Here is a 17791-nt window from a genome sequence, read left to right on the forward strand (position 1 = left end):
CTTATTTTTAACTTTCTTCTTCAGTTTTCTCAGTTTCTTGCAGCCATTGTTAAAATACAAAATAGAGACACCAAAAACACTAGCAGAGCATGATGGTATTTTTATATCATAGGGGCATCTTTTCTCACAATCATTTTCTTTTTGAATCCTACAAAATCAATACCTAATCAAAGTTGTCACTGCTTAAGTTAATAAATTACAAATATAACCAGCTGTTAATGAATAAGGTAAACTATTTGTATTATTTGTATTTTGTATTAATCGTAATTTCCGCTCTTACTCAGCCTCACTCTGTAGGTCTGTAGGTTCTACATAGGTTCTATCTGATAGGGTGCCTCATCATCAGGCTCTCCAATTTCTCCTCCCCAAAGTTGCAATTATGCTAGCACCTTTCCCGAGTTTACAGCCTTAACTCACTTGTTACCACACTAGTATCAGAGTTCTACTCTTACCCCTCTACCTTCAGGTAACTTGGACCGATGGTGCTCTGTAAGCCAAATTTCTCCCACTGCTTTCACAATAATACAGAAGTATATTTGGAATACAACCAAGATACCTGGGTGAAATGACATAACCTATAAGGAACTAAATATTTAGCAACCTGACAAGACTCAGTAGACACGTTGCTGCACTTGCAGGTAAGGACCCGGGAACTACTTGTGTATTGGTACTTTCTTATTCCCATTCAAAATACAGCACTAAATATAACTGGTGATTACTTATAGTAACTGAAATATATCCTCATCCATTGTAAGAATTAAAGCAACTGTTAAAAATTAATTTGTCAAAATGAACAATATTGCAATAGCTTTTTTAACATTGCAATTTTTTTCAAATATGTAACAAAGCCAGTATCTTACCTGCAGTCCATGCTTTGCATCAACGACAGATATAATGCCTAAAAGAGAATATCAAAATGGAGTAAAACCATTAACCGTTTACAGCGAATTTAACAATTTGTTAGCTTCATGTACAACTAGTAGAGTGACAGTAAATGACAGTATCATCACATTTAAAATTGCTCACAATACTTTCAGTGCTTCCAGTGCATCTCAACATTAGACTTGACACTTGTGTTGTGTTTCGTTTTTTTGTTTTGTTTTGCTTTTTTTTTTTTTTTTTTGAAGTCTACTAAGCCAGGTAAGAGAAATTCATACCAGACGGATGCCTCTCCTTCTGCTTCCAGGCCAAAGCAAATTGGCAGAGAGATACTTCCACAGATCACTAAAATAAATTAAGGGGACTGACTGAAGTACACAGTTATTTTAAGTGACCAGGAATCTGCAGTTGTCTAGCAGAAACTTTGGAAGCTGTTTCCTACACAACTGAACCATTCCTTGACTAGCTGGCTGCTTCACAGCCTAACCAAATTGGTTCAGGGACTTTTTTTTAATCCAAAATCTAAAAGTTTTTTTCTAGCTAAAAACAACAACATTCAACATGCTCTTTAACTACTGACAGTTTGTATTACAGTAAATTCAGATATTTAATAGAACACAGCAAATGTTAAAGTAAACAAGAGTACAAAAGGCAAAAACAACACAGAAGACAAATAATGAAACATTGAATAAAAATAATAGAAACTGAATAGAAACCGTAATATCACTCCTAAATAATGTTTAATTACATTTAACTAATGAGGTGTTTTCTTTTTGATTTATTCCCCCTGGTATCAAAATCAAGATCTCTCGTTATCTGATCCCTCTGCAAAACATACACAACTTTTGCTGGCTTTAGTGAACTAAAACAGCTCATCAAGTATACAAGTATCAGAGCAAGAAAATGGGTCTTTGTTGTTAAATCTGTGGATGTGAGAACCAAGACTATGTCTTTCAAACATCTTCTGAAATCTTGCCTTAAATTATAAGAATACATTACACTAAACACAGGTACAAGTTTGCGCTGCTTACCATCAAGATAAATGTCACTTCCCAGCTCAGAATCAACCCAGAACATGGAGGCCACAGCTCCTAAGAAATACAGTAAATTTAGCTGCAAAATTAACATTAATAGTACTGTATTTAAAATCCTTCTCTTCCAAATTCAGATAGCATCATAGAGGTCAAGTACCCAACCACCACGTTTTATCTATCAGCTGCTACATTATGTTTGTGTGCAAATCAACAGCTATGACTAAGAAAAGCTTTAAAAACCCCACACAGGTGCACGTAAGTTGTCTGAACTAGCTTAGTACCTCAGTAGTATTAACCCAGTGCCATTACTGTACTCATGGCATGGCTCCCTCATTTTTAAAGTTTTCAGCGCTACTCCCTTCACCCGTTGTCACCCATGGTCACCGTCCACACATTTTATAGAAAAAAAAGAGGGGCATTTAAGAGATAAAACTGTTAAAGGAAAATGGTATTGGGACGTGTGGGAGAAATCAGCTCCCACCCAGGGATCTATTCCGCTTCAGCAGCTTTTCTGAACTGTTCTATGCAGCTTCTTTCATCAAAAATCAACAGTATGAAGAAAGTCAAGAATAACTGAAGACAGAGAAGAATGCTTTCCTTATCTCTGATCTGCACAGGAAAACCTCTGGCCTAAAATATTTTAGGATAAATCAGGTTAACAAATCTCTAATGTAGGTTCAAATTGCAGACAGATATTATGCTGGAGGTTTAACAGTGTAAATCATGACTGACCCATCTGTCAAGGCCATGCCTGGCCTTCTTTTCTAATGAGCATTTTATCTGTCGAACAGGGCAGTGCACTGCATGCCATTTACCTCAACTCTAGCGAAGTTATGAATGCTGTATTCTAAGACATTCTTGTAAACACGATGCAGCATTACCAACCTAAGCAGAAACACAACTAGACAAAACTGGTTGGCCAGCAAGATCTGAAGGCTGCAGTTAATGGGTCACATCCTATTTGGAAGCCAGTATAAGCAGGGTATTGCAGGGGTCTATCCTTGCACCTGTCCTTTTTCTAACCTCTTTAGCAGCAGTCCAGAGAAGGAGATAGAGGACATGCCTGCCAAGCTCACATAGAACATCAAACTGGGAAATGAAAAGTTGCTTAAGGGTAGCCCTACCACTTAAGGGTAGGGCTGCCTTTCAGAGGGGCAGTCAGAAAGGAAAGGGCAATCGGAACCTGATGAAATTCAGCAAGAAGAAAGGTCAAGCCACACACTCAGGAAAAGCCTGCCCCTTGCAACAATACGGGCTAGGGAGCTGGTCTATGGAAATGGCCCTTGGGATCGTGGTCAGCAGAAGCTGTGCCATCAGTATGCCATGGGAATAAAGAAGGCCAACAGCATCCCAAGCTGTTGGAACAGGAGCATAGCTGAGGCAGGTCATTTTCCTCGATTTAGCATTTTTAAGACCATACCTGGATAGCAATTCCAGCACAGGGATCCCATGTACACAAAAAATGTCAATAGACGTGTATGAGTTCAGCATACAATCACAGGAATAAGGGGTTCAGACCACATATACCAGAAGTACGCTTCACCATGAAAAGGCAGGCACAGAACAGGTTGACTGGAGTTGTTCTATCACTACCATTCTCTGACAGAATACCCTGCAACCTGATCTTATATCTTACCCTGCTTTGAGCAGGAAGTTGGACTAAAGACTTTCCAGCATCCTTTCCAACCTGAAATAGTCTGTGATTGTGTAATTTTAACATTTCTTTATAATGTAAAACAGAACATACTAAGCTGATAAGCCTAGAGGAAAAAGAATCCAAAAGTATTTGAACCACTGTGGTCACATTCTATCAAGGATTTAGAAATTTGTGACCTGCAACCTGTGTAATATATATGGCCCAAGAACACGCTACTCCTTGCTTTCTGCTAAAAAGACCCTGTGAAATACATTCTAGCAACTGTAGGATGTGCTGCATATTTACAAAAAAAATCACAAGTTGTCATGAAACAAACCAATTTAGCATGTATCAGAGCTACAACATGAAAGATAGAAGGAGCTAACAGCAGCGACAGTACTCGTATTTTTCAATTATCAGACTCTTCTTTACTGACAGACTGTCTAAGCAAATAAATCACAGAAGAAAACAATAACTGAACTTATTCTAATGCCTAGAGCTGTCCAGCTGAACTGACAAGATGCAGTCCTCCAAACATCACTCTGTAACACCACCAAATACCTGTCAATCGTTTACAGGACTTACTCATGCAGGCTATAGCAAAGGCCACAAGATCTAATGGTTTTCTGGTATCTATTGATTTTTTCCAAAAAGCTTAATAGTTTTCCAATTTGACTCAAATAGGATGTGTGAGTAACAGAGGCCAAATCAATGTCCTTCCTTCAAAAAAAAAAAAAAATTACTTTACTATGACAACTATTTAGCTTTGAGCTGGAAAGTGTCAATCTACTAAACGGGAAACAACTGAACTGCCAGTAAGAGTTTCCTCCACTCTCAATCAATGACACATTTTTAATTGGTATGGCTCAGAGACAAACGTTTAGATAGTTATTACTAACATGAACTCCAGTTGAAACACCTTTTTATAATAAATATCACTAAACAGTACACAAGGAATTTGTAAGATCTATTACTGCCTTCTGTACACCAAACCAATGTATAAGTTTACTTATAAATGTACTGTTTGGCAGTACTTCACAGAATACAAGGCTTATGACAACCCATGTAACACTAAACCAGATGATACTAATCTATACTTCGAAAGGAGAAACACAGGTCAGAAAAGACTACTGAAAGCTAGCTCTTCTCCAAGCCTTACCAGTTATTTTGTTGGAAGACATATATTCTAACTGGATTTCTGTTAGGCTTTAGAGTCAATCTAAAGGTTAAAAGTTTAAAAACAACAACAAAAAACACCACAACCTCTTGGTGCACCAATTCCCTTCACCAGTTCAGTTTCAGTCTATACAGCAACCAAAGCATGTGACTGATGAGTCACCACTTTATAATACATTCTGAATGGTGAACTGACTGGTGAGCAAACGAACACTTCATAAAAACAGGATAATTATAATGGTTATGAAAAACAAGCATAATGCGAACTACCTGGATCTGCCAAACCAGTTGTTTCTAACAATATATAGTCAAATTTTCCTCTCTTTTGCATGAGGTTCTCAATAGCCTTCACACCATTGTCCCTATAAGAAGAAACAATTAAACCTGAGAACAGAGAATACAAGTAAAACATATATAGACATGTTTTATGTAAACATATTTATCTTCTGATGCAGAACACAGTAACAGTATCATCAAAGCAAAGGTCTGAGTCAGGACTTACAGACTACACTTAAAATTCAGTCATCAAGATGCTGTTCCACTATCAGGTAAATAGCAGTTTTCTATTTTGTTTTAGTCTGAAAATACTATTTGCCAACTCCCAAGGGCGTAACAATGGTCATTTAAATGAATATTCATTTTCAAACACTGAAATAACTGTAAAGCACAGCTGTATGAATGTATAACTTTTTTTATTTGTAAACTGAGATTTTAAAAAGAAGAGGGGGGCAGTGGAGATCAATCAATGTTCTCCTGTCTTTCTCTATCACATATAGCAAAATCAAGATGTGTAACTGAATCAGCTGATGAAGTCAAAACATACGGTATTTTACATAGGAAACCAATGTATATTAAAAAAAAAGTAGTAATGGCAGCATTCTTTACATCCCGCCATACAACACAGTACAATAGGATCTTTGTTTTCCCCTTACTATCCCATTTTTAAGATCAGTTCTTCAAATTTTCTGGGCAAATAAATTTATAAGAAAGGCGATGGTTTATCAAAAACAATCCAGCATTCAAATGAACATGGGAACAAAACATAACAAAACCAAATACACTATTACTTTTCAACATAACCATCAGTTTACAATTCAGAATATCACATTTCATTAGGCCACCAAGCTCACCCTCTACCCTTTCTGAGGAACAAAACATTCAAGTGTTAATCAAGATAGAGTAAGAAACACCATGTAAGGATTTGAACTGGAAATTAGTTCACCTGAGTCCTAGTTCCAGCCTTCCTGTTTAATAGCATGTACTAGTAACAGAAGACTGAGAGCTCCTTACCCTACAATACCCAATTGGTGTTTATATCAATGCATTTCTAAAATACATTTCTACCTATCAAATTCCAGTTCTCATTTTAACTGACAAAAAGAGGTCACAATCAACACTCCCATCAGTTCTGTGAATCTAGACCTCGGTCTCCTCAATTCCCCAAAACCCCCTGTAAGAACTCGCGTAACAGTCCTTCCTTACTTTACTGAACAGCATAGGCAGCCATTTCTGAGCTCCAGCCATTCTTCATAGAGTTCTCCCCCTTGACTGATTGCCAGGGATTTCTCCAATGCGCTGCCTGGAAAAAGAGGAAGTACTGTAATTTGAATCCAAAAATCTGTGAAAGAATGCCTGCAAAGGAGATATGAAAGAATCAGGTTGGCATACATTTCACTCTTAAATTACATTTTGTTTTCAGAGACTGTTTCTAATACACTGTTTGTAAGCCAGTATTTTCCATTTTTTGAGACAGTTAAATAACAAAGTCAGACTGGCTCTACAAACACCAAAACCCAAAGGATAAACATGACAGCACAACTGCAACTAACTTTGCTAAAAGCAAGGGAAAAGGCTATGTTATTTTAGGCTCCATGACTAGAAGTGACATGCATATAGAAAAAACACCGCCACTAAAGAAAAACAACACTACCACAGTGCAAACTGTAAGCAACACTGACCATTATATATAAAAGCTTACCCACCAACAGTTCATTTTAATTTCCATCTGCTTAAGAATGAGAAGGCCAAATGGAGGTACAGCACTTGCAGCAGCATAATATATTCATTTACTTGACTTCAAGGAATTGAAGTGATGTACAAAACTGATCAGCACATAGTAATTTTCTATTAATACCAACCAAAAGACTTTTTGCCATTTTCTAGGGTGTCATAACAATAATCTCAGCAACGAGATGTTCTTGATTTCTAGCAATTTTATATATATTTTACAGGCAGAAATAAATAAAAATAATGTTTCTACGGGTCTACATACCTTCTCCAAACTCATTGAGTATCACTGCGATTTTTTTACTATGTTGCTCTGTCAGTATGTAATTTAAAAGAGTTGTCTTCCCAGCACCTAGAACACAAACATCATTTCTGATATGGTTTTAAAAGTGGCTAAATTTTCAAATTAAAAGCAAATACTACTGCGGGCACACACACATCAGACGAATCTAATCTCTTCTGAAATAAAAGTTTTCAGTCTCACATCCTGCATTCTGTTATAACACCGTAAAAATTAAACTGAAGGAGATTAAACTGAAAAAAGTAAACTGAAGGAGATTAAAAAATTTGAAGGAGACTTCAAAGACTATTAGCTCATTCTATCTGAGCTTAAAAACAAACAAACCAAAAAACCAGAGTCTTCTCTTCACAAAGTGCCAGCGCTCAAGTAATTTACAAGCCCTTACGAGCTGGGCAGCCTTTTCCTAGAAAATTCACGTTTACTGTGTTAATAAGCGTAGAAGAATAAGCGTTTATTCTTCTACCTCTCGTTGCTTCTTCTAAGCAGCAGTTTTGTCATCAGTAGTGACTGTGCTCTACGTGCCATGGGACGAGGCACCATTAAGCAACCAGTAACCACACTCTCAGGAGTTTCATCCCACAAAGAAAACAGGGGTTTGGTGAGACAACCCTCCTTTGCGTCCTCGGTTTTGTTGGTTTTTTTGGGGGGGGAAGAGGACAACGAAGTGCAAAGTTTTAAGACAAGTTTCAGAAGGGGGTGTGCAGTCCCGGTCCTTTACTGCACACACCTTTATGCCGTGTTCCCAATCACCGCGTTGGTTTAAGAGAGGGAGAGCAAAGCTTTGGTTGGCAAAAGGAACCAAAGGAACCGCGACCAACCACCCTAGCACCTCGCTGAGACGTTAAACGGGGTCGCCATTAAGCGGGGACACCCCCACAGGGCGCCGAGCCCGCAGCGCAGCGCCTCACCCAGGTAGCCCGTGATGATCGTCACGGGGATCCTCCTGCCGGCGTCGGGCCCCTCCGAGCCGCCGCCGGCGATGGGCACCAGGGCCGGGCACTCCTCGTCCTCCATCACAGCGCGGCTAATGGCGGCCGCGCCGCTCCCCCTCAGCCCGCCGCCGCCACCGCCCTCCCCCCGCCATCCTCCTCCTCCTCCTCCTCCTCCTCCTCCTTCTCCTCCCCCACCGCCACGCGCCCGCCTCCCATCACGGCCCGCCGCGGGCATGCGCTGCCCGCTTGGGCGCATGCGCATCTGGCTGTAAAGCCTGGTGAGGCAGGCGTTAGTGAGACGGGTTTTGGTACAAATTAATAAAATGCGTGTCTTAATCGTGTTTGTGTGCTTGTTTACTTCTGTGGGCGGTACACACGCCTTTGAATCCTCTTATGTTTTTACAGGTTAAAACATCCCTGTGATGTGAACGATATTCAATGATACTTCTCTGTAGCTAAATAGTTTGATTTTACTTCAGTCACAAATGTGTAAAAATCTGATCTAAAAGCGATCAAGTTAGTTACAAGATGCATTAATTTAGCTTGTCCATGCACGTACAATTACTTATTCCAACAGAAATACCTATAACTATGCGATCATTTAAGGTAAAAAGGAAAGCTCAAATGCAAATTATTATGCTCTTGATTTTTTACAGAAATGCAGTGCTTGATTATTTTTTTTTTTGATTGTTTGTTTATTTTTGTTCTGCTTGTAGTTAAAATAATTCATGTTGCTTAATACTCTAAATCTTCTGCCTGTTTGATAGAATTTCAGTAAAGGCCTGAGCATGAAAGCCGTGAGTTTAACAAGGTGACAGGCCTAGGTACCTTTAATAAATAAGGATACCTGACAGAAATTAGTTGTGGAGTTTGTGTTGCCTTAATTGTTAAAGACAGTAAATCTCATCCGTTGCTTATATTGTATAAGCATGCAATTTAGGACCAATACAAGACATGATACATCTGTTTGCAGTCTTGTTTCGGTCAGGTAAATGTTACAGATCCTGTTTTAAAGGAAAAAACTTGCCCATTTTTCAAAACTCTTTGTTTGCACTCTGAAAGTGAATTCCAATGGCACGTGTTTCTGCTGTGCTGAGACTGCTCAGCTTTTCATAGTTCTTCTATTAGGGCATTAATTAACAAAAATTGTAAAGATTTCCACTGTGAGAAAGCTCACAGAAAACAAAAGGAAGAAAATAATCAGAGAGGTATTGGAAACTGGCATGTTAGCATGACAGAACATTAAAAAAAAAAAATGTAATACTGAAATTTCATTTACATGTCAGTGAGACATACTGGGGAAAAAAGATATGATGAGACCAGTGTCCTGGCTCTGCAAGTTGTTCTGCTTTTCATTAGTTCACATGTGCCAGGTCATTACGTTTCTCTGGAACAAAATTACCCAAAATAAATAATGTGGTTTCTGGATTTCCTTTCAAATTTCTTGAAAGTTTACATTCAAACATCAGAAATTTGCTGTATTAGCTGTCCTTGCATTTCTGTTGAACTTTGTAATAAGGCCTACTATGTGAATTTAAATGCAAAGCCTGCATATTTTGTTGTGGTGGCCACTAAAATGAACACAGCAAACTGGGTGGCATAGTCAGAGTGGTTTATTCTAAGGTATTTCTCTTCCAGTCACACCATTAGAAAGTGGTGAAGTGTTGATAGGTTGCAGGAAGTCATATTTAACTGTTAGTTTAGGTGGTTTTGGCTGCAGTTGAAGTAAGTTAGTACCTTCCAAAATTCTGAAGATCTCAGTGCAAGCAAGTAGTTTGTTTCAGACTGATTTCAACAAAGGATAAAAATGTTTATTTAGGCTGTTGCTCTTTGAGGAGAATTAGGGAACAAGACTGTAAGAGCCGTGAAAGTAAGGAAAAAGATGCACTGAAGAATGTCGCAAGATACTGCAAATGCTGTTGTATCATGTATCAATAATGGGAGCATTATGTGATTTAAACAACAGGAAAATAAAAACGTTGGCATTTCAGTGGTATATAGACTATAACAGTCCTAAAGCATCATGCCTTCTGGAGAAGGAGGTTTCTGGACGGTATTAATAGTGTATATAGTAAAGTGTAGTTCAGCATCCCAGAGAAAGGTGTTGCTGCAAATCAATACAACAATACCAGTTTTTTGTTGTTTTTTTTTTTTTGATGTTGTTTAATCTGCAAAACAATGAAGGAACTGAAATTTTCATTTTTGTGATGAGTTCAGTAGCTGCTTAGCAGCCCCATGTATCTCAAAATACAAACTGGTAAGCAGAGGCATAACCTTAGTGTGATTTGCACACTGCCCTGGGTACATTAACTTCTTTCTTGCCTATGAATGCTGTTTAAGTATTTCTGTTAAGCTTTCTCTATTTTCTTATCTATATTTAGATTCTATTTTCTTATTTGTATGTACATTGAGAACTTCTCATGGCAACTGTTATGAATGTACTTGTGGATGTTTCTGGTACACCCATTGTGGACACACAGGAAATAAACAGATAAATAAAGAGGGTTTGAAAGCCTTTTGCTTGAGCAGTCTTCTGAGAAACGATGTCCAGTAATAACTGGTAAAAAAAAACTACAGTAGGTAAAAGATGTAATGCTGGCCCAGATCTTGCAAATACTGTGATAGATTCCTATAGATTCCTGGCACAGTGTATGTGGAGAGTCAGTGTCATCAGCATGTGCTGACCTGAATCAGGGAAGCAATTCAGGTGCTGTCAGACCTCTGTAGCTGCTGCATTGTAGTGAGGTTCAATAATGAAGTAAGGTTCTACCCATGTGAAGCTCTGAAAATGACTTGTATATTGAAATATTAACTCCCTGATAAAAGGAGATTGTCGGGTTTTTTTTGTTTTTTTTTTTATTTTTTTTTTTTAGTGAACACATCATTAACATGGAATATAAGACAAGGAGATGCTTTTAAAAGCAAAAGTGTTACTTCAGTTAGTACACCTACTTTTTGACACTTCTGCTTTTTATGACTGGAGTGTAGTACAGTGTTATGCTTTAATTTGTTTTAGTGAAACACAGTATTTGAGTAGAGGCATGGCCTATAGTCAGAATTTGAATATCAACATATACAACCTAGCAGGTTCCCTAATTGTACGTAAGAGGATGGTGGTTATAATGGAAAATATTATCTGTCAGCGTTGCCTCCACCTAAGTGCTGTTTATGTGAGCATTCTGTTGAGAGTTCAGCCTATAATATTTATATTTCTACAGAAAAAATTATATAGATTAGTGGTAAACGAATGGAAAAAAAAAAAAAAAAAAAAAAAAAAAAAAAAAAGAAGATTCACATAGGCTATTGCTTTGTTTCTAGAATCAAATGTTCTGTGAAAAGGCAGCTCCAGTGTGGTCTAAGTTCCCTTTCTTATGTTTCACCAACACAGAAATGAAACTTAAAGATAGAAGTGTTTTGTTGTTGTTGTTGTTGTTGGGTGGGTGCGGTTTTTGGTTTGTTTGTTTGTTTTTTAAAGGATGGTTGAGAATTTCTTTGCCAATTTCTTTAATACATCAGTAGGAGTAGTAGAAAAGTACACTTTTCTTAGATTTAGCCTCCTAATTTTCATATAAGAGTTTTTTGTTTTATTAAACTTGAAGTGATCTTAGACATTACTGAGATTTATGCCAGTGAGAGCACTGCACATGACCAGATCCAGCTTCCCTTAGCAAGAGTGCGTAGTGGCACTGGCTAGATGAGCCAGCAGCATTGTAGGATGGTGTAATGTTAGCAAACATTGGCAGTCATTGTGTGCTGCTGGCGGGTAGAGATCATCACAGTTCTCCTGTTGATGTGAACCTCCAATACTCTAATGAGATGATCAGGTAATGGTTATTCTTTACTGAAATTGCATATTGCTGGTGTATTTTGCCAAGGATTCAAAGTTACCCTTCTAAAAGATACTGAGAATATTCCTGTGGACTTAATTCAGCTTTTGATAAAACATCAAAGGCGTATCCTCTGCAAAAAGCAAGGGACGCTTAGAGCCTCACCAGGGCTTCATCATCCCCGACTCTCCTGGGCCATAAAGTCGGGTTTAGTGGTAGGCACCCTGCCATGCCATACCATTTTTTTCAGGTATATGACTGCCAGTAAACAAGTGACTCCTAATTTACACTTCTAAGGAAAAAGTTTTTTGGAAATGCTTGTCATTACAGAAAAAAGCCCCCGGTAGATGGCGCATAGACACGCTGTTTATTGTCCCTGCCAGTGCTTCCCAATCCCGTTTGCCTGTTCTCTGACAATTTCACGCAACATTGGGTACAGTAGCTGCTCTGGCAGTACCACCAGTCAGCAGCACCTCGCTGCCCTTGGAGGCTGGCCTTGCAGCTCCTCACCCTGCCCAGCTGCTGGTGTCCTACCTCCTGCTGGCCAGGTTGCAGGAGTGAGACCAAAGCAGAGTGAGAACATTTGAAAATGCAGTGGGGGTCAGGGGATGCATGCCTTTATGACAGATTCTAGGGCTGAAATGTGGTGGTGAGTGAGGAAGCAATCGTTAGGATCACAGTCTGGGATGCTTGCATCTGTGACAGGAGGATGGGGAGACGGGGAATGAAAGCATGCTTCCTTCTAGTGTGTGGTATGCAAGACCCCCCAGCATCTGCTGCCATCCAAGCAAGCCAGGTCTGGAAAATCACGATGTGTTACAAACTGCATTATTTTCTTTGCTTTATCTTGATTTTGTGCTCACTTCACTCACACTTGGTTTGATGGCTTTTTTCATCTCTTGACTGGAAAGACCTTCCTACTTCTTTTTCTAAAGACATGACTAGACTTCATGGCCTTGTATGCAGTAGGTGTGTTAGTTGCAGGAATTCAAACAATGACAGGGTTTAATAATAAGCTGAAGCAACAGTATTGACAAAATTTTATTGGATCAGATAGTGTAAAAAGTCCATCTATTAACACCTCATCTTATAGTAATCCAACAAGCTAAAAATATGTAAACTTGCATGACAGAATTCCTTCCCCCCCTTTTTTTTTCAGAAACAAACAAAAAAAAAGTGCTGAAATAATAGATGAAAAAGAATACTTGATGACTTTTGCTTCTCATATGATGAAGTAGGCTGATGATAATTCAGTTCATGCAAAAAAAAAAATGAAAACTTCTAATGATCTAAATGTTTGGGATGTAGCTGCTGAACATACTAGCAGCCATGGAAACCGTCTGTCATGGTTTTGACCGGGATAGAGTTAGTTTTCTTTACAGAGGCTTCTATGGTGCTATGGTTTGGATTTTTTTATGAAAACAGTGTTGATAACACACCGATGTTTTAGTTGTTGAGGAGCAGTGGTTACACAGAGCCAAGGACTTTTCAGCTTCTCATGCTGCCCTGCCTGCAAGGAGGCTGTGAGTGCACAAGGAGCTGGGAGGGCCAGGACAGTGGATCCCAACTGACCACAGGGGTGTACCGCACTATATGATGTCCTGTTCAGCAATAAAAGCTGATGTGAAGAAGGAGGATGAGCAGGGACATTTGGGGTGATGCTATTTGTCTTCCCAAGAAACCATTCCAAGTGATGACCCTTGCTTCTTGGAAGTGACTGAACACCTGCCTACTGACAGGAATTTGGGAACCTTATCTCAACCCATGATTTCTCACACTTTTATCCTTCCAACTCTCTCCCCCATGCCACCTGTGGAGTGTGAGTGAGCAACTGGGGTGCTCAGCTGGGAACATTTTGCTAACATCTGTGACCATGCGCCCAGGCTGGCAGATGGCCTGGGCATCGCTGCTGTTCCTGTGCGGCTCTACTGGACAGGCTGGGGCTCCAGAGTGAACTCAAGTCAGAAGGATGGAGACCTGTGAGCCCACGTGGGAGACGTACACCCTGAAGCATCTCTGACCATGGAGGAGCCAGCTCTGGAGCAAGTGCACCTTTAGGCATCTGTGGCTGTGGAGATGTCCGTGCCACAGCAGGTGCACCTTGCAGTGTCCATGCCCGTGGATAAGGCCATGACAGAATGCACCTCAAAGTGTCTGTGGCCGTGGGTGAGAGCACAACACAGGAGGTGTCTGAAGGGGCCCCTGAAGGTCCCATGTCACCATGCTAGTGCAGGTACACCTTGAGCTGTGGCTGTGGCTGTGGATATGTCCATGCCACTGCAGGCAGGGAGCTGTGGCTGTGGACAAGGCCATGCCGCAGCAGGTAGGCCTCTGAAGATGCTGTGGCTCCTGGGTAAGTGTTCATTGTGGAGGTGTTCATTGCAATGTCAACCCCTATGGCTTGGTCCAAAGGCATAAAGGGTAGAGATTGTAGTGGATATGCCTTCAAACTGCTGCAACCCATGATTTGAGCTGCATTTTATAGGGAGCGCTATAGGAGAAACCCTCTGCTGCTAGCCAGGCCAGGGACAAGGGGAGGAGCTCATTGCAATGCAGAACCCTGCAGCCTGGTCGGAGGGGACCAAGGGTGGAGATTGTGATGGATACACCTTAAAATTGTTGTAACCCATTCAACCCAATATGAGCCACATGTTATAGGAAGTCCTATAGCAGGAACCACTCAAACCAATGGAGGATGTCTCACAAGAAACAGTGCAAGTGCAACAGTGAACCAACTTGAGCTGGCCTTGGTGCCCAGTAACTCCATGCAGCACACCACCTCTCCTGCCCTGAGCAGCCACCACAACAGGTAGAATCTAAGTCATGGACTGAAAAAACTCAGTGGACATTTTATGAAAAATTTAAGGGCATTTCATGGGGGTCGTCCACAGACTAAGTGAACAATATCTGTGTATTAATTGAAGGGAGGTGATTAATTAAAGGGTGTGGTACTTAGCTGCCTGCTGGGGTTAAACCACAACACCCTAGTTTTGTGTTTCTCTACAGGTGCTTTTTCCCACGTGACAAATTATTTTTGAATTATCCTTTTGTCCTTGTTTACAAAAAAAAAAAGAAAGAAAGTGGAAACTGCAAAATTAAGAGTTGTGTGAGATTGAGATGTTATATGCATTACTGCCGCCTCAATTTGTGTGGCCAAATTTGGCAATCAAAGAAGGTACCACATGAGCTGTTAAGATAAAGCCTGTACTATTTTTATAGCATAAAAGTTGAGGTAATGATTTCTTCTTGAATAGTTAGCAGTTCTGAAGATAAAGCTAGTAATAGAAGCATGGTCCTGTCGTCAAACAAAAAAAAAACAAACAACAAAACCAACACCCCAAGCCCAATTAACCATACGCTGCAGTAAAGGAAGAGTGAGAAAGTCCTATTCCTTCGATTGGGCCTGCAATGAACAGAAAGATGGGTGTGAAACCTATTTATTGCCAAAACTTTTGTCCTGCTGTCTCTACGTCTAGACAATGTACAGAATGGTTAAGGGAGCTACTTGCTTATTTTTCATTGCTTACTTTTCTCCTCCTTTGCTTGTAAGCTGCTAGAAACAGACTCATAGTTAGAAAACACATAGCACTTCATGAAGGCTTTAGAAATTAAACAACAAAAAGGATGGTTATGGTTTTCAGAAGCAATATTTTGAGAAACAAGAGACCTAACTTCTGTGGACAAGTAGCTCTTCTAATGACAGGCAATCTATAATGCAGGTTTAAGCTACCTGAAAACAATTGCACGTGATAGCAGTGACCTTCTACTGGTGAAAAACTGCAAATGGAGTTTTTCCTCCACTACTCCTTTTACAGAGGAGTTAGAATGCAGCTGAGCTGAGAGAGACCATCTCAACATGTGTGAAGAGGACATAAGTAATGTCTCCTGTCTGTTCTGCAGTGAGTCTGGACAGCACAGAAAATGCACAAACTGGTGTTTATTTCATGGCATCTTAAGAAGAATGTGTTTTTTATTAATATCTAAACTAAATTTCTGAAAGAAAAAAAAAAAAGAGAAAATAAGGTTCTTTATATACCAGTTTTGAGTAATATCAAAAAAAAAAAAAAAAAAAAAAAAAAAAAGTAATCTAGAGAGGCCAGGATACTAAAGTAAATATTTCAGCTCATTTCTGATGCATAGCTTTCAAAGGTGCTGAGGCCCTTGACTCCAACTAGAGTAGGTAAGAAATGCGTGTGAAGTGCTCCAAGAAAAATCAAGCATTGGGTGTTTTGTGTCAATTGTGTGTTTACTTTATCTCAAATTAAGCTCTCAAAAAATAGGCGTATCAATTAAAATTGCATGGGTCTATTAAAAAATGTTTAATTGTTCTTGATTTTTCACTGTTGACACAACGAGATTGCAAATGGCCTGTCAGAGGGCAGGTTGCACATCTGGAGTTTCTTGCATGTTAGTAAAATATCTATTAAACCCACAGCTGGGTTGAGCACTGGAAACAGTTTGGAAGGAGTGATCAAGTTTCAACAGACGCACGCAAGTGCACAGAAATAAGGCAGTGCAAAGCATTATCTTGCCTCGTCCAGTATCTCTGACACTCAACAGTTTTCTTGAGACCAACACACATGCCGGATCACTGTTATGAGTGATTTGTAACCAAGTGATAACTAAGTTGAAATTACAAGTAGGTAAGTGGCGCTAGCTTTATCTTGGTGACGTAAAGAAAGGATGGGTGTGGTGGGTAAGTTCTGTCCAAAAAAGTTTCTAATGTATTCTTCCTAAAGCAATTGTTTTCCAGTTAATAAGAGTGTATTAATAGTAGATTTCAATACTTTCTTTCTAAGTTTTTCAAACCTTTCTCCAAGATCTCATTCTGCTGTAGATCTTTGCATGTTCTTCCCCTAAACATGTCTGTATTTGTTTCCATTTTCAAATTTAGTTTTAATAAAGTTTTATTCTTTTTATTCTTCCATTCCTTGCTTCAGTTGACTTACGCTGTTTACCTGTAGATACCCTTCAGCTCACTGGGAACGAAGAAACAAGCTGTGGCTGCCTTTCAACAACTGAATCCTAACATTTTTGTCTCCAAGGCAATGATTTAATGAAGACTGCCTAAACTGAATTGCCTCTTCTACCCAGAATTCATCTACAGAAACCATTTCTGGCTTCTGTTTCCCCTTTCAATGAAGCCCGAGTTCTGCTTATTGCAGAAGCAGTGAAATCTGCACCAAGGCCAAGAGAAGCATACCAGTCAGGAAACATCGCTTTGCAACACAACCACAAGATACTTACTAAAAATGGCCGTCTAAAAGAGTCAAGCTGCAAGTGAAGGTGAAAAGTACAGTAGTGGTGCCTGCTTAGAGCCAAACTTATTGGTAGTTGTACGTTTTCCTTACTAGTCAAGTACTTAAGGGGTAAGAGGGAGATATATCCAGGGTGCATGTGTGTATCGGCAAAATATCATCACAGGTCAAGAAGTGACATCTATTCACATCTTAATCCTTGGTTTCACAGACTTTAAAACTGTGTTTCATTGTGATGAGGTGTGCTCCTCCTTGCAGATGTGGCTTGTGGCTCGCATGTATTCAATAACCAGGTATTGACCCTAATGTGCTCCCAACCTTGCCACCTCCACCTGTCTAAACCCTTCCATCACCGTGCTGGGGGGACGGCGAAGCGACCCCATCTATTCCCACGCGTGCAAAGGGCAGTGTGTGGATGTGCAACACCAACACCACGGCTCCACAGTGACAGGGGCTGGGGGTGTTTGCGGGGATGCTCAACACTTCCCACAGGTCTTCGCCCGCAGGTGCGAGGCGAATTCTCCACAGCAAATTCTCCCGGTCCAATTCCCGCTTTCTCCACTGATCCCCTCCGGATCCTTCGGAAGGATCCGGGAGGGAGCAGGGTCGGGAGCGGGGGCTGCGGGGCGCGGCGGGGTCGCCGGAGCCCCCCGTCCCGGGGGAGCGGGGCGAGAAGCCGTCGGTGCGGAGCGGCAGAGCCCTCCCACTGGGGCCGATTTCGGTAAGGAAGGTAAATGCGGA

At 40.2% G+C, this 17791-nt stretch overlaps 1 protein-coding gene across 3 annotated transcripts in view; it reads right to left on the minus strand.

Annotated features, from left to right (window-relative positions):
• The window catches only part of ZNG1A (Zn regulated GTPase metalloprotein activator 1A), a 28936-nt gene extending 20792 nt beyond the window's left edge, over positions 1-8144 (minus strand). For 2 of the 3 annotated variants that reach the window (XR_005261651.2, XM_072030860.1), the window contains exons 1-6: positions 7942-8131; positions 6998-7084; positions 6208-6304; positions 4996-5087; positions 1911-1970; positions 861-898 (exon numbers count right to left, since the gene is read on the minus strand). Coding sequence is in view for 2 of the 3 variants with exons in the window: in XM_072030860.1 (XP_071886961.1) it covers positions 861-898; positions 1911-1970; positions 4996-5087; positions 6208-6304; positions 6998-7084; positions 7942-8047 (480 nt within the window). In the remaining variant the exon portion in view is untranslated. Of the gene's footprint in view, positions 1-860; positions 899-1910; positions 1971-4995; positions 5088-6207; positions 6305-6997; positions 7085-7941 lie in introns of all 3 variants that reach the window. The other variant, XM_038170470.2, reaches the window with a different exon arrangement.
• Positions 8145-17791: the final 9647 nt, after the last annotated feature.

Source organism: Anas platyrhynchos, chromosome Z (assembly GCF_047663525.1).
Source record: "Anas platyrhynchos isolate ZD024472 breed Pekin duck chromosome Z, IASCAAS_PekinDuck_T2T, whole genome shotgun sequence".
Lineage (NCBI taxonomy): Eukaryota > Metazoa > Chordata > Aves > Anseriformes > Anatidae > Anas > Anas platyrhynchos.